The 23911-nt window shown below is 49.2% G+C and overlaps 1 protein-coding gene across 3 annotated transcripts in view; it reads right to left on the reverse strand.

Moving 5' to 3' along the window:
* VAV3 (vav guanine nucleotide exchange factor 3) overlaps nucleotides 1–23911 on the reverse strand; it is a 166148-nt gene that overhangs the window by 76806 nt on the left and 65431 nt on the right. For all 3 annotated transcript variants that reach the window (XM_070396983.1, XM_070396982.1, XM_070396985.1), the window contains exons 14-17: nucleotides 23657–23789; nucleotides 23183–23292; nucleotides 7602–7703; nucleotides 7189–7289 (exon numbers count right to left, since the gene is read on the reverse strand). In XM_070396983.1, the coding sequence (XP_070253084.1) occupies nucleotides 7189–7289; nucleotides 7602–7703; nucleotides 23183–23292; nucleotides 23657–23789 (446 nt within the window). The remainder of the gene's footprint in view (nucleotides 1–7188; nucleotides 7290–7601; nucleotides 7704–23182; nucleotides 23293–23656; nucleotides 23790–23911) is intronic.

Consider the following 23911-nt stretch of genomic DNA (forward strand, 5'->3'; position numbering starts at 1 on the left):
TGAAGAAGAAAAAGGGTGTGAGGTGCAGGCAGCCACAAGTGGGAACAGACTGGACTCGGGGAACCACCCCACTCACTGCTCCTCCTTCATCCTCCCGCTTCCTGCTGCCCCCACTTTGAGGATCCGCTTTCCTTATCCTCCTCATTGGATGCACTAAGAATTGCTCTCCACAGGCCTCCCCGTGTAACCCGCAGAGGAAAATGGAGAAGGGGCTTTGGGCTGGGTGCAAATCCAAGTCCAAGGCCAGGGCCCTGCGCTGGGGCTGACCCTGGCCCTCGCCACCACTCCCAGGCCTCACGGCCCCCACCCTCCCCTGCACTCTACCTCCTCCCCCTCCCCCAGAGAGAGGCTCATTCCCTCCCTGGCACTGGCGGAAGGCCGCTCACACCCTGACCTGTGCAGGCTGCATGATCACGTAAACAATGGCTCTTGGGAGTCAGACCTTACACTCATATTTCGTGGGAGGATTCTGTACATTTTCTGAGAACAGGGCCAAAGCCAACAGGTTGGAAGTAACGCTTAGAAGCTGTTCCGAGTTCAGAAATTCTCAGCCAGGACCCTTTACTGACACATTTCTAATTATTGAGCGGACTGACTCACTCAGAGACAAAAGCTCCATCCTGACCACCGTACTGATGCAACAGTGTGTTAACGTCGACTAAAATAACAGGGAGGAGAGAGGGGGGGACCCAAAGGCAGGCTGTTTTCCAGGTCAGAGTTCCTGCCGGCCGGGAAGCCAGGAAAGGACCTCCTGGGATGAGGCGCTATGGAGACGCTGCTCTGATTTCCAGCCTGCCAATCCGTCCTCCACCTCTTGCTTCACCCAAACTGCAACATGGGCGCCTAGATCCTTACACAACTCTGAGTCACGGTCCCACATCAGGACTAAGACACCGAGGGCCGATCACCATCGAATCCACTCTGACCTGCTGGGACGGCTGCTGGATGAGATCTGCAGACACAGTCCCCCTCTGTCTCTTTCTCCCGGGAACGGCCTTAGGATAATAAGTCAATTCTTCCACTTTGTCCAAAAGTCTTTAATCCTCAACGTGTCTTTCCCCTGCAGTCTACTTCTCGGGCTCCTATTGATCAAACTGTAAAATGTTCCTGCCCTTTCAAGCACCTTTCTAGGTGGTGACTCACGGGCCCGCGAGGGGCTCAGACCTCTCGTTCTTTCATCAGGTCCCAACTAGCTCGCTGTGGCTCAGAGCCGAGGTGCGGCTGAGGGCGGGGCGTGCAGGGCTCCAGCCTGCAGCCAGCCCGGGGCGCCACGGGCATGTGTGTGAGAGAAATGGTTTCCACCGAGGCTGTACACTCACGTCCCATGATTCATTTGCTTACACAAAAATCCGGCCCTATTATATGTGTCCGTCCCCTACAAGTGGCTCCCGGTGCATGTATCACGATGCAATCTGCTTGGTCTTTTACCTGAAGTTCTATTTCTTACAACCAAGCACATCAATACTCAGTACAATCACTGGTCTCCAAAGGGGGCACAGACAAGTCGTTACTCGTGTAGCTTTGGACGATGCCTTGTCATCATAGATAGAGCAGGCCGGTTCTGTGAAACAGTAACACGAGAAGACAGTGGGAACTGAACCAGATTGGGGGGAAGTTGTGTGGATACTATGCTCGCCACTCAGATCTACAGCAAAATCTTGGAAAACGAAACACTATAAGCAATACTTGGGGGGAGGCTTTGAGTTCAAGTCTTTTCCGGACTCTAAGAGGATCCAACCATATAACAGATCCCAGTTCACTTGAATAATTACTACTGCATCATGCAACTGACCCAAACAGGCAAGTGGAAGGAATCATAGCAAGGCCTGAGTATAGAATTGCCTTGATTGATTAAAAAGGAGGACTGACTTATGTGATAGGATTTAAGTAATACAAAGTAGAACCAAAGCCAGGTTGGGGTTACAGAATTGACGATCAAGGCTTGGTTCATAGAAAAGTTAAAATACCTAATGGTGGTGGGCTGACATAAAATTCTATTCATACGGCTTCGGTCATGTTAAAATACTACAATACTCTCTATAAAAGAGCCACTTTGGATGCCAATTTGGGGGGGGTAGCAACCTTGCAGGGTTAAACCAATTGGCCACCAAAGCCACTCTCTCCAGTAGGAGTGGCTGCAGCCGGAACAGTTTTTAAACAGATAAGCAAGTGGGGAGCACTTTGGTGAAATACAGAGCAGCTGAGGCTTGCGACCCACTCCCCGGGAAGATGCCTTGAACTGGCAGCGTCCCCTTTCTGTATTTAAAGGGAGAGGGTGCAAAGCAAGCTGTATAGAGCAACGTCAGGGCGAGAGGGGACCCAAGGGTGTCTGACCAGATGCTACGGGAGGGGAAAAGCACAATCGTCCCCAGAGGTTGCAGTCCCGGGGAAGGCCTTCCCGGGGGGACACTGTGAGAAAGAAATGCCACTCGGGAATGACGCCAGCTTGGCAGGGACTTGTTCGGAGACTCTCGTCCAAGGGAGGCCATACCTAGTCATTACTGAGCGCGAAGTGCTGGCAGCACACCTCCGAGTCCCTGCGTGTTGATCGCTGAGGTTGCCATGGTGAGCGGGAGGCGTCCGCTCAAGTTCAGCGACAAAGAGGCTTGGATCGGACTGCCTGCTCTTTACACCCATGCGAGTGTCCAGATGTGAAGACACAAACTAACCCCACAACCTTCCAATCTGTTTCCAAGCTGCACAGTTGGTCTTACAAATAGCCAACATTTATCAAAAGACCTTTCCCATACTTCATGTGCACTTGAGCTCATAATCTGTCGGAGTGGAATATTCATGAGAATGCATTACTTCCTTCACTCAGAAATTCGCGGCATTTTTTGCCAAGTGATTATTTCAAGGATGAATGAAGACGAGGTAAATTTAAGGGATACGGAGCATGAAGTATAAAGGGTTTCTGAGCCCTGGAAAGACAGCACCCAGAGAAGGCTTAACGTCCACAAGAAGAGGTGACTCAGCTACTTCAAATGCTTGAAGGTTGGTATTCAGCCACATCCAACATACAAGGATTGCGGTGGGGCGGAAACACTCCTATTGGGGGGAAAGGATTGCCTACTGGGTCTTAGGCATCCTGACTTTGGACCTGGTACTAAGTGGGAGAGACAAATGAGAAACACACTCCCTATCAGGAAGGACCGTGCAATCTACTAGAGGAAATTAAAAGCGTCAGAGAGCAGGGCTCACCACACACAGGCCATGGGTTCCACCACAAGCCCAGCTGCCCTTGTCCTTCAGTTGAGATCACATGACTGGTTTTAACCAGTGGACTGTGACCAAACTAACCGGCATTGCTCACTTCCAGTCACTGGGTCTGAAGAGCAGTAACCCTAGATGGAGGCCGTGTGTTGAAGAGGCAGAGCCACAGGATGGAGCTGGTTTGGATCCCGAGCCATTAACTAGAAGGGGGCTACCCCCGAGGGCCAGGGCCGCAGCACCATGTGTGTGAGAAATAAACGGGTACGTGTTAAAGGCATTGGGACTGGGGGCGTTTAGTGCCACAACACAGCCCAACTGTGGCAAATACATAAAACCCACACAAAAACTAACGGGAGAACCATTTCCATCAGACCAGCGCTGGGCAGTGGAGGAAGGTTAAATGATTGGCAGAGAGCGTGGAGAAGAGGAAGGAAAGGAAGAGTAAGATCTTGGAACCGGAGGGAGAAAAGAAAGTGTGTTTCAAGGAGAGGGAACAGGAAGAGCCAGGCAAGAATTCTAAAAATGGATTCACAGAGGTCTGAACGCCCCCCTTTCCTGCTTTATAATAAATCCTGCAACCAAGCTGAGAGCGCGACGCTGCCCTTCAGTGAGGGGGGGCTGTGTAAGTGACATTATCTATGATCTGTGGGGCCCCGACAGTCTAAGTTACCTTATTTCCTATGTGCATGACTCAGTTTCCTCATCTCAACACGAGAGGCCGAGGACTGAAGGTGTTTACACCGTCCAGCTCTGAGACAGCCCCTGAGAGCGGGCAGCATGACCCTCAGGGATGCCTGCATTTCTCACCCTTCAACACATGTAAACCTACACACAGTTGGTAGCTACTAACTTGCCCAATTCACAAGTGTTACTGCTTACAAACACCTGTTAGGACATCTCCCCCTTTCCCAGAGAAGACGCAGCACCTGCCTCTGCTGGGGTTACTCTCTGTGCCGTCACACGTGCGGCAGGTGTCATCACAGCGAGTCCGCAGCCTCGCAGCACAGCCCCGGGCGCAGGATAAACTCAGGACCTGGCCCTCCCGGGGAGGAATCTGTGTTCTATTATTAAACAACTTAGACACGTTACTTATGTCCCTGTTCCTCAGTTTCTCATCTATAAGACAAGAAAAGCAATGAAACCAACTTCATGGGACCTTGGTAGGACTAAATGAGTGGACAGTGGTAAAGTCCTTCAACAGTGCCTGACACTTCATACATATTTATTTTTTAGGGAGGGAGTGAGGGAGTGAGAGAGAGAAAGGGAGGAAGGGAGGAAGGGAGGAAGGGAGGAAGGGAGGAAGGGAGGGAGGGAGGGAGAGAGAGAGAGAGAGAGAAAGAAAGAGAGAAAGAGAGAAAGAGAGAAAGAGAGAAAGAGAGAAAGAAAGAAAGAAAGAAAGAAAGAAAGAAAGAAAGAAAGAAAGAAAGAAAAAAATATTTTTAGTCCTGGCTGGTGTGGCTCAGTGACTGTCCCATGCACTGAGAGGTCACTGGTTCAATTCAGGTCAAGGCACATACCGAGGTTGCGAGCTGGATCCCCAGTAGGGGGCGTGCAGGAGGCAGCCGACTGATGTTTCTATCTCTTTCTCTCTCCCTCTCCCTTCCTACTGACCTTTTTTTTAAAAAACAAAAAAGTTAAAATGTGAGAAGTCCGTGAATGTCATTCCTGTGTCTCACTTCTAAGTTTGGTGCTCACTCGTGTTTCTATCCACATTTGCTCCACATCCCAAAACAAGAAGGAAATTACAGAAGAAGCCCGTCCTTTAAAAAAATGACTTTCCAACACAGCCCCTTGGGTTCCCATACTGAGCCCCCCTGCGCCGGGCTCTGCACTGAGCATCACGTTATCTTATCTGACCCTCGCAAGAACCCTCAGACTTCCATCTTACAGACAAACTCAAGAGAGCTCAGAATGTTTAACTTCCGCGAACTCGTGTAACTAGGAAATAGCAGAGAGTTTCAAGAATCTCTGCTTGAGCCCTGGCCGGTTTGGCTCAGTGGATAGAGCGTTGGCCTGGGGACTGAAGGGTCCCTGGTTAGATTCCGGTCAAGGGCCCGTGCCTGGATTGCAGGCTTGATCCCCAGTAGGGGGTGTGCAGGAGGCAGCCAGTCAATGATTCTCTCTTCCTCTCTAAAATCAATAAAAATATCTTTTTTTAAAAAAAAGAAGAATCTCTGCCTGACTCTCCACTACTCTCCCACACTTGCAACCCATAGAACAGAAGAACCATGCCAACCAACCATGAGACCTCTTGACTCTCAACTACTCTCTTACTATTCCCTGTAGGATCGAAGAGCCACACCAACCAATTCAATCATGGAACCCCTTTATATTCCGCCCAGACTCAGCAAACAGGGCTGCAGAGCTTAGAAACCACACCAGCCTCTATGGGCAAATAACATGTGAACTCCCCAAAGACCTGAAAAAATGGGGCCCGTGAACATGAACAACAAAGTTTAAGTGATCAATGTTGTCAGGTAGACAAAAAATAGCAATAACACTATATACCATTTCTTCTGTATTTTACAACTTTGTAGACTGTTCTTTTTTTTAAGTATTTTTTATTGATTTCAGAGAGGAAGGGAGAGAGATAGAAACATCAATGATGAGAGAGAATCATTGATCGGCTGCCTCCTGCACGCCCCCTACTGGGGATCGAGCACGAAACCCAGGCACACGTGCCCTGACCAGGGATCAAACCCTGACCTCCTGGTTCATAGGTCAATGCTCAACCACTGAGCCACACTGGCCAGGCTGTAGTCTGTTCTTGACCTTCAGACATAGTAGTGGGTGCTAACCTTGTCGCCTTCACTTGACAGAGCTCGAGTGAGTTGCAGGAGCACCCTGACCCAGCACAGACATTCTTTGTGTGCGCTGGCGCCACACACAGAGGCCCGTGGGGCAGGCATGGCGCAAGTGCTCAGCTAATGGCAGACTTTCTCCCAGCAGCTGCCCGTCTCCGGCACGGGGAACGGCTCCTGGGGCCCTGGCCGTATGTCCGCTGAAGGAGCCAAGTGAGTAACGTGCTGTGATCTCAGACCTCTAATAGGATTCACCCCTTGCCCCCATGGCCCGGTTTCTGAAGTCAGCCCTGAAACGAGCTATTATTCTCTTCCTCAGATTCTCTCTCCTCAGATTATCCAAAATAATTCAATGTCCACCTTTCCCTTTGGGAAAATCAAAGGTTGACATGGCTGCCTTTTGAGCTCAAGCTGTTCAAGATCCCTTTCTTCTCTTCAAAAAGTTTCACTGATTTTGAAAGGTCTTATTGATAAAACGCAGAGAGAGAAACTCAGGGGAACAGGACAAAGAGAAAGGAGAAGAAAGAGAAAGAATAAAGAGGCCAGGAAAGAAAGAGAAGAAAGAGAGAGCCCAGGAGGAGAGGCGAAAGGCTCCTGAACGTGGGGTTGCCGACGGCTGGAGACGGGTCCGTGAAACAATCGTGGGGTGTTATTTTTAAAAACCAAGGGGGAAATATTTACACAAAATCCAAATAACATTGCTCTTTGTTCCATGCTGGGAAATGACAATGTATTCAATTCGTTCACTCATGAATTATTCTGCGTGATGCTGACTGCTGGCGTTGTTAGCATTTCCGAGCTGAGTATTTAAGAGAATAAGGGAGGAATTCAGGAACTGAAGATAGAAATGAAGAAGAATTTTTTGTTTTGTTTTTGTTGCTCCACGTGTCTGTTTGGGTGGTATGGGTCCAACCTTAGTGAGATGAGGGGGTTGGGGTGAGTGAAATGGGTGACATGAAACCTCCCCAACTCCTCCGGAAATTGAACCCTCTGCCTGCCACGTGTGTAGAGAAGTCGCATGACTTTCAACAATCCTCTAACCTGTGCTCATCAATGAGTGTCACAGAAGAGATGCTACTATAAACACATCCCAGGAGTCAATGGGGCCTGAATTACGTTTAGCAAGTTCTGTGTCCCAATGAGCAGCAGATTCACCCCAAGAGACATGACTTACCCGCGGAATTAACTCGGCCACAGTTGTCGACTCTTCCCAGACATTCTTTGTGTGCCCTGGCGCCACACTTGAAGCATAAATAGCCCTGGTAGAAGGTTCCTCTGGAAGGTGAAGTGGGAGACAGAGGGGTGAGCAGGCGCTGAGCTCTGCCTTTACACAGTCACAAAAACGGGAACAGAGTGCTGTGTGCGAAGCCCAGGCAGGGGACCTCCCGGGCCTGGGGGACCCGTCCAGGTTCAAGGCCCAGGAGAGCTCTGTGGGGTCCACACCGTTAAGACAATATCCCCATGTCCCCCCCTCCTCACCCCCCCGCCCACCCCCCAGGAACCTTGGGCTGGGACGTCAGGGAAGCCTGCAACGCTCAGCAACGAGGCCGGCTCCCTTAGGCTGGACCCTGGCCGCGAGGAGCTCACCTGAGCAGCATCTGGCAGGCCTTGCAGGAGGTCACCCGGCTGAAGGTGTGCATCTTAAACTCGTGGAAATTGGAGTCGGCATGGTCTGGCCTTATGTTGGATCTGGAAGAAGGGAAAGAAGAAACTTCCTAAAGAAAGGCTCCCAGGGAAGGAGCAGTCCAGTCATTGGAAACGTGAGTTCAACTTCCCATGGGGTGGAGATCTGATTCGAGCAAAAAGGCTCTTCCATATGCAACGTTTCTAAAAGCCAAGGGTGTGTTCTGCCTTAAAACATGCACCGAAATCTGACTGTGGCGGCACGTGCTTGGGCATTTTCATCTACATTGTGTCAGAGCCAGCAGCCTGTGAGGAGTTAAGGAACCTGATCCTCCCTAGAATCGAGTGCTCCCAGAGAACTTTCCAGAATAGCCACGGAAGTCAACCTTTGGGGAAAACACAAAACTGGCTAGACAGTCATTTCTTGTCTCTGGCCACAGCTCTGAGCTATAAACTAGCTGGAGGGGGCGAGGGTGGGGAAGAGGGTCCCTCCACAGAGCCCACCTCTGCAGAGGCACATGGCTGCTGTGATGGTCTATGAAAGTGAATGAAATCATTTTACAAAACGTTTGAAACACGGGACCAGTCTGATCATTAAAAACTTCCTCAAGTGTAGGCAAGCAGTTCACTGAGGGAGGGAGGCAGCTAGTGCAGGCTTAACCAAACAAACAAACAAAACAAAAACTTCCTCCTCGACAAACAATTCACTTTCCTTACAATCCAGGTAAAACTAAACAAAGAAATGCTATCATTTATGTTTTTTTAATATATTTTTATTGATTTCAGAGAGGAAAGGAGAGGGAGAGAGAGATAGAAACATCAATGATAACAGAGAACCATCCATCGGCTGCCTCCTGCACGCCCCACTGAGGATCGAGCCCACAACCCAGGCATGTGCCCTGACTGGGAAACGAACCGTGACCTCCTGGTTCATGAGTTGACACTCAACTACTGAGCCACACTGGCCAGGCTGTTTTATATTTTATGTGCACATACACAAAAATACACTAAGCCTACTGCCAACTGACATTCTCAGTGCATTTTCTCTTTACAGACACGGTGACAACCACACACTGATCATTATTTTGTTTGACCTTCACGCCGATCCTAGCTGGGGGCGGGGGGAGGGGGGACGCTAATGATGTCACTTGTTTACAATCTAGGACACAGTTGCTTCTGTTAAAGCAAAGAAAATGGCAGGGCCAAGACCTCCAAGCCCGGTCTGTGCTTCCCACCGCCAAACCTCTAGCTCAAGGTAATTTCACCTTAATATCCTTCGACTTGTGTGACTAGTAGCTCTGTGGAAACAGCTAAGTCTAGCCATGTCTAGAGGACTTTTTACATGTCCGCAGTTTACCCAGGTCACAGACAAAAGCAGAAAAATTAGAAAAGGGTACGTTAAATATGGATATGAAGCAGAGCTACACTTAGAGAGCCAAGACGATGCTCTCTGGGGTGTCTCAGCAATTTGTGGGGTTGCAGGGACAGCGTGAGACACGGATGAGCGGGGATGTCCCCTCTTCCAGACTCGCAGCTCTCAGCCACGCGGAAACTTGGCCTAACGAAGCAGAGCGCAGGCGGGCAACCAGGCATCAGACTCTGAGGGGCCGGGAAGAGCCTTATGAAAAAAATGAGCCAAGACGATCGGAGCAGCGGGCAGGGGCAGAGGGGTCAGAGGTCAGCCCTCCACCCCGTGGGCTGAAGGGGAGCTTGCTACAAATGCAATCGCGCATCAGTGCCACCGGGGATTCCTCCGCTCCGGCTCCAGGCGACCTCTCTCTGTAGGAGACGGCTCCCATGCATGCTGAGAAGCTGAGCCGTCTCCACAGAGGCATTCGGTGCTGCTGATGACACATCAGAGAAAAGACAGGGCTCTGGAAACAAAGCTCTCTTCACATTGTTCAGAAAATACTGGATTCTTCTTTTAAAAATATGTTTTTCTCATTGATTTCAGAGAGGAAGGAAAAGAAGATAGGCAGAAACATTAATAATGAGAGAGAATCACTGATCGGTTGCCTGCTGCACGCCCCCTCCTGGGGGTCAAGCCTGCCACCCGAGCATGTGCCCTGACCAGGGAATCGAACCGTGACCTCCTGGTTCATAGGTCGACGCTCAACCACTGAGCCACACCAGCTGGGCAACATTTGATTCTTGAGTCCATAAAGCTAAGCTTTGAAAGGCGCATCTAACCCCATTCCCTTAGCCAGGAAGGGTTGTTCATTCTCTGTGCGCATTAAAGTAAGAGTCATAGATGAACTGTCAAATAACAGCCACAGTCCTGGGAACTTGAAAAATTCATCAGCCTGGAGTTTCGGGCTCTAAGTAGGTCTCCTTCAGGCAGAAACTCGTGTCAATGGGTCCCAAAGAGGGAAGAACTGGATTCATTTTAGAAACCGGCCTGGGACCCAGTGGAACCCCTTTCTCTCGGGGTCAACTCAAGTTGACCTTGGACCATTTCTACTTAACACTTCTGCCCACTAACGAGGAACAAGCTGACTTTTCAGAAGCCAAAAAAGCTGAGAGGAGAATCGCACCGGGAGGTTAAGAAGGGAAGTCTGATAATAGAGAAAATAATCCTGAAAATGTCGCGAGGAGTGGCTGGCCTGGGGGAGATGAGACCGGAAGTGGCAGGTAGGACAGCAGGGGGCACCGGCTGAAATGCTTGAAAACGCTAATGGCACATGGCTTTTAAAATTTAAAATCAAACGCTAGAGAGTGAGAGTTAACTCCCTGACCCCGGGCGGCTCCTGGGGCACAGCGGAATCTGCAAGCAGAGCTGAGGGCAGGAGGCCGAAATTCCACCTGGGCTGCAATCCCAGCTCCCGAACCGGCAGTGCGACCTCGGGCAGTGGGCCAGCAGCACCCAGGAATACTAATCAACGCCGACTCCTGCAGGGAGGGAGGCGTGAAAGCGCTTAGGACTCAGCCTGGCCCAGGCCTGGCGATCGATGAGGACTGGCTAGCATTTGGGAATTGCTGACTCCAAACCCACATAGCAACGATGTTGTCAGCCTTGTGCTCTGAGAGAGGCAAAGGGTCCCTTGGTAGCCTTGGGACTGAGTCCCAGAGGACTCCCCTTAGGAAGGCTGCTACATACTCAGGGTCCTTGTACCCGAAGCCGTGTGTAATTATTCAAATGAAGCACAGCAAGAAATTCGATCACTCGGGGAGGACGTGTATGAAAAAGTCCCGGGAATTACACCAAGTCACATCAAGGGCCTACTGAAGGGAGGTGTCAACACGCATGGTCCACAGCCGGTGGGGATGCAAACACTGAGGACAGGCTCAGTGGGTGTGCGTCGACCTAGGAACCAGGAGTTTGATTCCCGGTCAGGGCACATGCCTGGGTTGGAGGCAGCCGATCAATGACTCTCTCTCTCTCATCACAGAGCTGAGTCAGGGCTCCAGCAAACCCAGAGAGAGCACTGCTGCTGGGGCTGCGGGCGGGTGGTGGCACTGTGCCTCCTCCCTCCTCTTCCTCGTCTTCTCCATCAGGAGGTCTGATTGGATCTTCCCACATATATACATAAGCGTCTGTGGAAGTTGTAACTTCTCTCTCTTAGAATGGGGGGAAGGGAGGAGAGGCGGGGGGCAGCATACTTCTTCTGTAAGCGCCCAGCGTCCATAGACCCTGGGGTCTGTGTCAGCCTCAGTTCTCTCACCGTAGTGATGACACAGACAGAGGTAGTACATACATGTGTCCCATCACTCGGGGTGGGCCGGCCGTGTCTGACCCGTGAGTCATGTTAGCGGATCCCCACCTTACAGCCCAAGGAAAGTGCCTTCGGCCTGGGGAACGGAAGGAGGCAGTGCTGCCCTCCACGGTCTCAGCGGCGTGGCCCTTCTCAGAGGGATTTATTTCATTATTTCTTTATCGGCACTAACTCCTGGGGAGGCCCTCAGGAGGCTTCAGCTGCAGAAAGCGCCCATCTCCACGGAAACCAGACCCGGGCGGAGGAGCTGCCGTGGGCACGCTTCCTGCCGTCCAACTGAAGGGTGCAAATACCTGCTCCCAGAGCGGGCTGCACCTCCCAGGGGCCTGGTCTCACTGCGTGTTTTTAAAAAGTATATTTTTATTGATTTCAGAGAGGAAGGGGGAGAGAGAGAGAGAGAAACATCGATGAAAGAGAAACATCGATCAGCTGCCTCCTGCACACTCCCCACTGGGGATGTGCCCGCAACCAAGGTACATGCCCTTGACTGGAATCGAACCTGGGTCCCTTGAGTCCACAGGCTGACGCTCTATCCACTGAGCCAAACCAGTTAGGGCTAAAAAATATATTTTTATTGATTTCAGAGAGGAAGGGAGGGAGAGAGAGAGAGAGAGAGAGAGAGAGACATCAATGATGAGAGAAGCATCGATCAGCTGCCTCCTGCACACCCCACATTGAGGATCGAGCCCAAAACCCGGGCATGTGCCCTGACCGGGAATAGAAACGTGACCTCCTGGTTCATAGGTTGATGCCCAACCACCGAGCCAGGCCGGCCGGGCTCATTAAGTTGTATTACGTGGTTACAGGGAAGGAATCAAGGCCGCCAGCGACAGCCCGGCCAGCTCTCCTGTATCCGCATCCCCACACCGCTCTGCGGTCAGTGACGGCTCATCCTGCTCTTGAGACACCCCCTTCCCGGCAGTAACAACTTCGTGCCTCTCATTTCATCTGAACGTGTCCTTCTGGAGACCTGGGAGAGGAGACGGGAGACGATGCTGGTGTCACGAGTGGGCCCGAGCGTGGGCCCTCCTGAAGGGCGCATGTGAGGCAACATTCTGACTGTGGCGGCACGTGCTTGGGCATTTTCGGGGTGTCCCAAGCCTGCCGGGGTCTGTCTGGACACTGGTTCGCCTTCTGGGCATAACTACTACGGTACCATCCACAGAGTATCTCCGTGCTGGTTGCCCACACGCACGTTTGTGTCTTGGAGAGATGACTTGCTCTAAAAACCACCTTTTATTCTTTCTCCTTGAAAGGCTTTCGTTGCCAGCTTTCAATCTGAAGGATTTGTTTTTGGGTATGAAATCCAGGCGGACGCCATCCGCGGCCCTGGGCTGAGCTGAGTCTCGGGGTGCTGACCTGGTCGCGTGAAATCTCCCACGATGAGCCGGCCGCTCTCTCCCGAATCTCACGTATGGTTCGCGCAGGGAACTGGACCTGTGCTGGCAGCGCTGACAGAAGCAGGACACGGGACAGCGCTCAGAACATCTCAGCTGTCATTAAAGGGAGCCTTCGAGTCGCCGGTTTGATCCAGAAACATGCAAAAGCAAGCCATGCATGACAAAGCACTAGCAAATACGACATAGTATCCTTGCTCTGTGGTCGCCTGGTGGGGATCCACGCCTGTGCTTTCTCTCTGGGTTTAGGTGATGCTTATTTGACATTTCTCTGGCATCCCCAAGCACGCTCTTAAGGAGAGCGAAGTCACAGGCAGGAGGGAGAATGGCCACCTGTCCGCTTCCATCAGCAAATCGGCATCGCTCTGGTGAAAACGAAAATGGCTCTGCTGAATGAGTGTGGGTCTCTCCCAGCTTTTATACCAGAGCCTTTGATCTGTTGTTTTTTCCTTCTTTTTCTTTTTAATATATATTTTTATTGATTTCAGAGAGGAACGGAGAGGGAGAAATAGGAGAGACAGAAACATCGGTGATGAGAATCGTTGATCGGCTGCCTCCTGCACGCCCACACTGGGAGTGGAGCCCGCAACCCAGACATGTGCCCTGACCAGGAATCGAACTGTGACCTCCTGGTTCATAGGTTGATGCTCAACCACTGAGCCACACCAGCCGGGCTTCATTATTCTTTAAGTCGTTCCTTGCCTCATCCTCTAAGAGAATTGGCATTCAAGGACAGGAACCTCCTATTTCTAAGCACAGTGCTACACTTTTGTTATTTGTCTCAGTAAATCTACACAAAGCTTAGAAGGGGCCACACAGCTCCCAATGGGCTGGAGACCCCCCCACCCTCCAATCCCCCCACCACCCAGGGCCCTTTCGGATGCCTCGTGGTAAGGCCTGCTTTTCCCCAAAGAGTTTCTTGTCCCCATGGCCAGGAAGGAATAAAACCGATGTTCTATTCAACTCCGTTTCTCTCTCCTAACTGGAAACTGCAGGCCGACTTCCTGCCTCTCCCTTCCCTTCTCCCCGATAGTCAGGGCCACCAGAAATGAAATGCATCTGTTACCGCACGCACGGGGCCTGCTTGGTGTAGCCTTTGACTAATGACTGGCTGGTGGGAATCAACTCGGGGATCTGTGCTTTGATAGCGCATTAATAATATATGCGCATTAAAGCTCCTTCTCGGAGAATATTTGAGCTCTGACATATCGAACCCTGGCTTTTTAAATTAAAGCGGTTGCTGTGGGTGCATTTTAAAAGCCGATGGTGTGGGAAGAGGGCTGCAGGCATAACACACAGCCCCGAGGTAAGGGCTCACTACGGCGGGCTCTCCCCGGCCTGTTTAATTGTGGTGAGGGCTGGGTCGGTTTCTCAAGGGCCGCGGTGACCTGACCATCGTCCAGGCTGAGCAGGAGCTAAGCCAGCCGTGGGCAAACTACGGCCCGTGGGCCGGATCCGGCCCGTTTGAAATGAATAAAACTAAAAAAAAAAAAAAAAAAAAAGACCGTACCCTTTTACGTAATGATGTTTACTTTGAATTTATATTAGTTCACACAAACACTCCATCCATGCTTTTGTTCCGGCCCTCCGGTCCAGTTTAAGAACCCATTGTGGCCCTCGAGTCAAAAAGTTTGCCCACCCCTGGGCTAAGCTGTTCTGCAGGCTGTGATTTACTAGAAGAAACGCCATTGACCAGTGGTTCTCAACCTGTGGGTCGCGACCCCTTTGGGGGTCAAAACAACCCTTTCACAGGGGTCACCTCAGAGCATCGGAAAACACATATCTAATTACATATTGTTTTGTGATTAATCACTATGCTTTAATTATGTTCTATTTGTAACAATGAAATCGGGGGTCCCCACAACATGAGGAACTGTATTAAAGGGTCGTGCCATTAGGAAGGTTGAGAACCACTGCCATAGAGCAACCTCCTGGATTGTCTGCACACCACAGAGGCTGAGGGTAATGAACTAAACGCTACTGTGAGTCCTTCCCGCCAGGAAGTATCAAGAGGAAAACGATGGTGTTTTTTCCATGGACAGATACATGCAAAAAAGCAGCAGCAGCAGCAGCAGCGAGGCCACCAACTTCCACCATACACAAGAATAATCTCAAAATGGATAAAAGACTTAAATGTTAAGTCGTGAAACCATAAAAATCCTAGAAGAAACTATAGGCAGAAAAATCTCAGACATCTCTCGTAGCAATATGTTTAATGATACAGCTCCTAGGGCAAAGGAAACTAAAGAGAAAGTAAACAAATGGGGCCACACCAAAATACAAAGCTTCTGCACAGAAAAGGAAACCATCCACAAAACGAAAAGGGAGCCACTGTGTGGGAGAACACATTTGGCAATGATACATCTGATAAAGGGTTAATATCCACAATATATAAGGAACTCATACAACTTAACAAAAGAAGACAAACCATCCAATTTAAAAACGGGCAACGGACCTAAACAGACACTTCTCCAAAGTGGACATACAGAAGGCCAAGAGACATGAAAAAATGCTTAAAGTCACTGATCATCAGAGAGATGCAAATTAAAATGACAATGAGGGATCACCTCACACCCGCCAGAATGACTACCACCAACAAATCCACAAACGACAAGCCTTGGTGAGGATGGGAAGGAAAGGGAACCCTAGTGCACTGCTGGTGGGAATGCAGACTGGTGCAGCCATTATGGAAAACAGTACGGAGTTTCCTCAAAAAATTAAATATGGAACTGCCATTTGACCCAGTGCTCCCACTTCTAGGAACCTGAAACACCAGTCAGAAAGAATGTATGCACCCCTATGTTCAGAGCAGCACAATTTACAATAGCTAAGAACTAGAAACAGCCCCAGTGCCCATCAGCAGATGAGTGGATAAAAAAGCTGTGGTACATTTACACCGTGGAATACTATGCAACAGTTAAAAAGAATGTCTTACCCTTTGAGACAGCATGGAGGGACCTGGAGAGTGTGATGCTAAGTGAAATAAGCCAGTGAGAGAAAGGCAAGTATCACATGATCTCACTCATATGTTGAATCTAAGTGACAAAATAAACTGATGACTAGAGTGGATCCAGAGACATGGAAGCATGGAACAGAGTGTGGAATCTCAGAGGGAAGGCGGGGGAGGGAAGGTGGATGAGAGGTAATCAACCAAGGACCTTATATGCATAGATGCATAACCTATGGACACAGACAAGGGGTGGTGAGGGCCTGGGGCCGGGGGTGGGGCGCAGGCTGGAGGGGGTCAATGGGGGAAAAGGGGGAACACATGTAATATTTTCAACGATCAAGTATTATTTTTAAAAAGATGAAAATGATGCTTGGTGACCCCGATGACTGTACATGGGGCCCCCGGCTGGCACTGCCATCCCTGGTCTTGCGAACACTATTCTGTCTGGTTCTGCAGCTGAGCAGTCTTTTTGCTTCTGGCATCAGCCTGTGCCAGTGGGTAAGGAGTCCCCGCTGAGCCTTTCCCTCAGGACAGCTGATGTGGGGACGTTCTGTGTTGGACACATGCCCACATGTCTACCCATACAGTTACATGAACCAAACACGCTCACAGGCATGTCTCTCCTGACCAGCGTTTTCTTCCGGAGAGAACCCTAGATTCGGGGCTGCAGGGGCCGGGGCAATGCCCAACCCTCACCTCGGCCCCGGTACAGACAGGTCAATTCGCAGGCTATGAATTGATGCCCAAGGACGGGCCCATCTCAGCCGTGCTGTCCGGGGTCACACTGTCTACAGAGGCACTTACCGAAAGGAACAGGATGGGCAAGTCGCGGAGTGATGATTTCTCTCCTCTCGGGGCTACTTCTCATGAGTGGGTTCCTTTCCCATAAAACTGGGCGTCTACCTTCCTCCCCTCTCCCTGTCCGGGGGCCAGTGGGCTTGGGGCGGAGGAGGCCATCTCCACCCGCCTTCCCCAGCGGGTCTGAGGCGTCGGGCCGCTAGTCCACCAGCCATTTGGCCTCACGGGTGTATTTCCACAGGCGCGCCTGATCCTGCATCCTCGGTTCTGGCATGAAACCTTGCAGTTGCAGGATCGAGTGAAATCCAAAGCAAATTAGAAATTTAATTAAACTTCTTGCTGGTTCAATTGTTGAATGTGTTGCACAGCCCAACTTGGCCATTCCATAATCAATGATAATAAAACTCCCCTTAGATCGAGTTTATTGGGGGTTTAAAATGGCTCGAAAGGGTACTGCTGCTTTAAGAGACCCCTGGTTTTGTGGCATTTCAGCGTAAGAGACTGACACCGTCTGAGTGAGCGGAGCTACAGCTGGTCTCAGGGCTTCAGTTTAACTTAAAGTACGGCGACTGGCCATTCTGAATATATCACCAGGGAGGCTGACCATCTGACTGTTGGAGAAACAGCCAAATATTAATTTTAGGTGTTTATTAGTAAACTGTTCGCAATTGGGTTTTAAATTCATTTGGAAACTGAGAATTCACTCTTATGTAAAATTGCCGATAAACCCGATTTCATGGAGGTGTTTGGAGGTTAAGTGCCTAATGATTAGTGTAAGCGTTGGGAATCGTTGGAATCATCTGGAGGAAAGGGAAGGCAGCGAGGATGACGTTAACGATGAACAGTAACGAAAGCTTAGAGAGTCTGAGGTTTCACTGCGTAGACCTTAGTCATCATCCTACAAACAGAGCAGGGAACCAAATGGAAAAGACGTTTTCGTGGCGTTCGAAGCATGGGGGACGAGGAGAAACCAGATCAGGAAGGGCCCCGGTCCTACCACGGGCTTGCCCACGTGACCCAGGCAGGTCTGAGTCCTTCCCTGGGACTTGGCATTCACTCATCAGTTAAAGGGGCGGGGGTTGGAAAATGTTGGTGATCTGTTTTTTTCTTGCATCACTAGAAATTTTGCTCTTACGTCAGACTCCATGCAGCCTCTTTCTTGAAGGTGTGGGAGGCTTGTGAATGGCAAGTGCAGTTGGAGGAGGTGCAGAAGCTAATTGTGACACAAAAATAATAGCGCAAGTTTGTTCTCCTTTCTCCCTACCCAACAGTTAGGAAGTTTTTCTCTTGTGCTTTTCTCTTTGGGTTCTCAAAAGTACATCGGACAGTTATTACCGTGTGTGTGTGTTTATAAGAATGTGTGTGGATGTACAGACCAGACAAGGATATGTGTAGTCCCTCTGGGAAGATTAAGGCTTCCATGCCCTACAGGTGATTGCTCCGCTTTGAATTCTGTGTACCTGTTCTGTAAACCATCAGGAAAATTTAATAATCCTTATTCCATCTGTGGAACTAGAATGATGATTAAATAACACAGAAAATTAGCTTAATTAGGTTAATTATAATGACGGCATTACTTACATTCAAAATCATAACAAAAATGATATTGATAGTCTAGGCCAGGGGTGGGCAAACTTTTTGACTCGAGGGCCACAATGGGTTCTTAAACTGGACCGGAGGGCCAGAACAAAAGCATGGATGGAGTGTTTGTGTGAACTAATATAAATTCAAAGTAAACATCATTACATAAAAGGGTACGGTCTCTTTTTTTTTTAGTTTAATTCATTTCAAACGGGCCAGATCCGGCCCGCGGGCCGTAGTTTGCCCATGGCTGGTCTAGGCCCATGTGATCGAACATACCATCTTTTGTGGGGTTTTGTGTTTGTTTGTTTTTTTGAGTCTTTAGTAATAGGAGAATACACAAAGCCATCCTAGAGACCAAAAACAATGAGATAAATGCAGACACTCAGCCTCAGTCACTGTGTAGTATACGTTCCTTATCAGAGAAGCTAAGACTTATTACCACCAAATGCTTATTTTTGGAATAATCTGTGAACATATCGTCTCGCAAAGCCAAAGGAATTGGCCGAGAACCCTCGATCAAAAAGCACACCGAATGTGTGATCCAGGAGGCTTTCCAATGACTAGCTTTTTACCGAGGAGGGCTTTTGGATATTAAACACCTAATAAGCCAAAGTATTATTGTGTAGAGAATGGATTGATTACTTTAATCCAGCCATTTTCACCCGGAGTGCCGCTAGAATTTTTAAAACACGAAATCCCTGTCCGTTCAGATAGGGGCACTGACCTCTTTTCCCTTAGATTGTCAAATCAAAAAACCACAACAGCCAACACATCAAAAAGTTATACCTATCCTCTGTCATACTGGAAAAATACATATATTTTTGGTGTGCCGCAGAATTGTAGTAGTTGGTTAATTGTGCCAGGAGAAGAAAAAGGCTGAAAATCACTGCTTTAAATCAGTGACTTCATCTGACAGTGCTGAAACGGCAATGAGCCAAGTGGCCAGTAGTGGGCAGCACAGCTCCACGAAACATGCCCCCTGGGGCCAGAGCACAGACACCAGGAGAATTCTTGTAGCCTGTGTGAGGACCGGACCTCAGGACCTCAGGACCTCAGTCCAATTTAATACAATTCTGCTTTGTAGTGACTTATCTTGTGGGAGCCACTTCTTTTTCGGAATAGATTGATGGATTTTTCCTGTTTGCATCTTCCTCTTATGCTTTCCCTCATTGGAAGCAGAAATACTTTGCAAATATCAGAGCTCAAATTTTTAAAAGATCATTGATTTTTTTTTCCAACAGCCCTGAAGGTAGGCTGCCCACCCATCATCATCTGTGTCTGCGATAGAGATATTGATAGCACTATATTAAAATCTTTCGTTAGGGAATTTGTTTTCATCCAACGATAACCTCTATTCAAAAGTTTGTGCTTGCCTTCATTTGTTAGAATTGCTATTTAAAAGGACTGACATACAGTCCAGCTGGCATGGCTCAGTGATTGAGCATCAACCTATGAACCAAGAGGTCATGGTTCGATTCCTGGTCAGGGCACACGTCCAGATTTTGGGCTCGATCCCCAGTAGGGGGTGTGCAGGAGACAGCCGATCAATGCTTCTCTTTCTCTCTCCTACTCTCTCTCTTAAAAAATCAATAAAAAATCTTTATTTAAAAAGTCTTCTTATTCTATTATTCACTTTCTTTATTTCATATTTTACCCAACTTTGCCTTATTTCTGGGACAGTTAAAGAAACTGTCTGATGCTCTAGGTCAGCGATTTTAAAGTGGTGTGCCGCAAGAATTTTTAAAACATGCAATACCTGATTCTTTAGTCAGGGGCACTGACCTCTTTTCCCTTAAATCCTGGTGGGAAACTTTCTTTCTGCCAACGGCCATTTGCAGCTCTCAAACACTGTTCAGCTCAGTAGCTGTCCCAGCAACCTCCACAGCAAAAATAAACTACAGCCCGGCCAGCGTGGCTCAGTGGTTGGCCATCGTCCTATGAACCAGGAGGTCCCGCTTCAATTCCTGGTTGCAGGCTCGATCCCCAGTGTGGGCGTGCAGGAGGCAGCCGATCCATGATTCTCTCTCATCACTGATGCTTCTTTCTCCCCCCTCCCTTCCTCTCTGAAATCAATAAAAATATATTTAAAAATAAAAATAAAACAAAGCATCCCTCTCCTGCCCTATCCAAGCAGGTCGCTGCTGCTCTCCCTTTGCTCAGCCTGTCCTGCGGAGCTTCGCCAAGCAGCTCCCTGCACATTTCACCGCTGGAGGTGGTTATGGCCGCAGAAGGCCAGCGCCCACCCACGGCTCCTCAGCAGGGAGGGTGTCCTTGGAGAGACGGGCTGAGGTTCAGGGGCTGAGGTTGAGGCCGCCTCTGGGAGAGGATCTGCGTTACTGGGTCCTGCCTGTGTATTGGCATCCGTGCTCTCCTGGCGTCTTTTTCGATGTCCTAAATTAAGAGCTGTGGTCATGCCTTAGAAGTGATTTGCAATTTTTTTTAAAAAAATAAAAGCGATCCACTCATCCTATAAACAGCAAAACAGCCATTTCCTCTACATAGAACTGGCGAGCATGGCCTTGGCCTTAAAGAATCACCTCCCTCGGTTTCCCACCGACCTCCCCCTGACGCCGCCCTCTCCTTCCCCGCGCTCCGCTCCTCCAAGATGTCCTCGGAGGACTCGGGGGCCGTGTCAATGCTAAAGGGACTGAAGAAGCCGGCGGGGGAGCCCCCCAAGCCTCCCTGCTTTTCATGGGGCCTCCTGAGCACCACAGGGTGCCTTGTTTTTCTTTTATTCTTACAGAGTGAGAACACCAGAGCTACAGATAATGGGATTAAAATAGCAAAATGTGAGCCGTGGGCGACGTCTTAAGCTTCCGGACTTACTAGATTATTCTATTCTTCCGAGCGCAAGACAAGCGAGGTCTCACTGTCCTGCAAAAGGGGATGCGTGGCTTTCCCGCCGAGCGAGCTTCCAAGAAGAGGGGCGGGAAGGAAAGAACAGAATATCCTGACGCCTGAACACAACCCTGAGTAGTGTGTTACTTAAGGCTATTCTTTAAATAACTTTTTCCTTTTTAAAGATATTTGTTGATTTCATAGAGAGGGAGGGAGAGGGAGAGAGATAGAAACATCAACGAGAGAGAATCACTGATCAGCTGCCTCCTGCACACCCACACTGGGGATCAAGCCCTCAACCCGGGCCTGTGCCCTGACTGGGAATCGAACTCTGACCTCCTGTTTCATAGGTTGATGCTCAACTACTGAGCCACACCTGCCAAGCCATAACCACCCACCTCGTCGAGTCTTATATGCAGTGTTTAGCTGCTTGACTTATGGCAACTGAACAAAATACAGGGTGGGGCCGAAGGAGGCTTACAGTAGTGAGTACCAAAACCCAGGATTTGTTCTTGTATTACTATTTATTAATTATCGTTCTATTGTCCACAGGAACAACTGTAAACCTACTTGTGCCCCGCCCTAGCATGCAGGCCAAGTCCGTATGTCTACTCTGGGCAAGAAACCTAACTGCCCTCCACTGCAGATCCTCTGCTCGCCTAACGATGCCACGTTTGCACAAGACCCCGGAGCAAACACAGCCTCGCGTCTTCCCCACGGAAGTAAGGGCGCAAGCTCGGCGCTGCCTCTGCACCTCAGCCCCAGCCCAGCACCCGCCATTCCCATCCCGCCTGCTGACGCCGGTGCCCTCTGCCACCTGAAACCTCACGAAGGAAGCACACGAGCGAGGTCTGGGATTCGGCCTGGGCAGATGTTCCCGAGGTCACCACTCGTGCCCCAAACCGAAGGGGTCTGCAGCACAGCCACTGAGTGAATGCCCAGAGCTATGAACCTCTTGTTTCATTAGTGCAACCAAGGACAGTAAATGGCAAGGACTAGAGGAGTGTGAGGGGGCGCCCTCTAGAGTTAGAAGTCCCCACTGTAGAGCCCTGGGATCCTAAATACAAAACAATGTTAGTAACAGTGGGAACAGCAGGTCTGCGACTGTGGGGTACCACGAGCCCGTGGGGCTGCCTGGCCAGCCCTCACCTCACCGGCCTCCGCGGCTCAAATCACTCTTGTCCCTATTTTACGGAGGAGGAAACCGAGGCTCTGAGGCGTCAAGTAACTTGGCCGAGACTCTGCAACCAGCTCGTGGTGGTGATTATCGCCGAATCCAGGGCAGTCTATAAGCTTTAAAATATTTTCCCTGCACAATCCTACCAGTTGTATTTTCTCACTGCAGAACTACAATAAAACAATCTAATCCTACCTCCATTTTATAAAAACAGGGGCATTTCTGAAAACAAAGCAAAGGAAAAGAAGACAGAAAAAGAACCTGATAGAACTTGTCTGCAAATGGTAAGTAATGCTAGAATACAAATGAAGCCGGTGGCAGACTGTGGGTGGTGGTGTTTTTCTTAGTCCCACCTTCACTAACAGTTTCCATTTCAGGGTGACCTGTGGGCCTCCACAGCCAGGTCATCATCCATAAGCATCAAGACGGAAAGGAGCTCCCTCCCCCCCTTCCCCCCCACCTTCCCCCCGGCCCCGAACGGCATGTTCTTGTGTAATTACATCTCCCCACGCCCGTCCTTTGGGAACAGGTCTGAATTATTCCCACCTCTTTGTTGAGCTGCGACTTTCATCAAAGGAAAGAAGCCTGGAAGAAGCCAAGCTCTGAAAGCCTTCATTCAATCCGCCCAGCAATTTCTCCAGGATTCAAACAGTAAATGAGTTAAAAACAAACAGGTGGGAGGGGAATCAATCTTTCTATTACAGACAAAATACGTGCATGGATGTATATGTGTGTGTGCATGTGTTTGGGGGGAGTGATTTCTGTTCAATTAAAAAATGCATATATATTACAAACATGGTAATAACATTAAAAGTTTATCATTAGAATAATTCTTTTCGTGGGTGCTGAAAGCTGAAGAATTAAAATACGCCCAGGAGGAAAATTCAAACCGAAGACCAGAGCGCCCTCTTTCTTTTTCTTGAAGAAATTCACCCAAACCTCTGTCCTCGAAGACCGAGGTCGCTAAGCAGAGAGCCAGCAGCACAAGGCTCCTGCCTCTGTCCCTGCAGCCTCTACACACGGGCCACAATATTCATAAGAGAGGGAAGCAGTAGGGAAGAAGCACTTTTAAAAGTAGAAATACTCACAAAGCCATTTCAAACTGTTCCAGCCATTTTTTCTTTAAATCTTTTGTTTTGCAATAAAATTCTAACCCATTGTGTCCTTGGGTATGGATGAGGTAGAAGCCATAAGACCACTGTTAAAATTAATATTCCTCAGGTTAATACGAATCATGCATGAGTAACATCACGTTCCCAAATTCACTACACCACCACCAGCATCCTCCACAGACCTCTCGTAACGTTAGACTGTGACCAATCAAGATCCCCGCAGTCAACTTCACATCTACAACCGTTTCTATGCCAAAGGCGCCTGTCTTGGTCGCTAGCATTTGGGATGAGCCTATCAGCTGTGACACTGTCCCCTTCTTTCCCCTAATCAATTCCAGAAACAGAAACTCCTGAATCAATGCGCTACCTCTCCCGGGAATGGATGAGCACATTTTCCTTGAATGTTCAAAGTCATGAGTGAACCACAGTTATGAATCTCCAAGAATTCACCTTTTTGTTTTCTTTATCCGTTGTAGGATTGTTGGCTATTTTGTACTGCTGGAGATCTATTATTTCCTTCATTTCATAGTTGTCACCTTTTCTTTTACATACAATCACTGCCAAGTCAAATAAGAAGATGTGCCTGAGAGAGAGAGAGAGAGAGAGGGAGAGAGAGACTGATTTAAAATGGGTTGGAAGCACGTATTAGTTCTTCCCTTATAAAATGAATTAAACCAAACAAACATTTTTTCTTTGAGTTGAAGA

Source organism: Myotis yumanensis, unplaced genomic scaffold (genome assembly GCF_028538775.1).
Source record: "Myotis yumanensis isolate MYYU_CA2020_CCGP unplaced genomic scaffold, mMyoYum1.0.hap1 SCAF_17, whole genome shotgun sequence".
NCBI classification, from domain to species: domain Eukaryota; kingdom Metazoa; phylum Chordata; class Mammalia; order Chiroptera; family Vespertilionidae; genus Myotis; species Myotis yumanensis.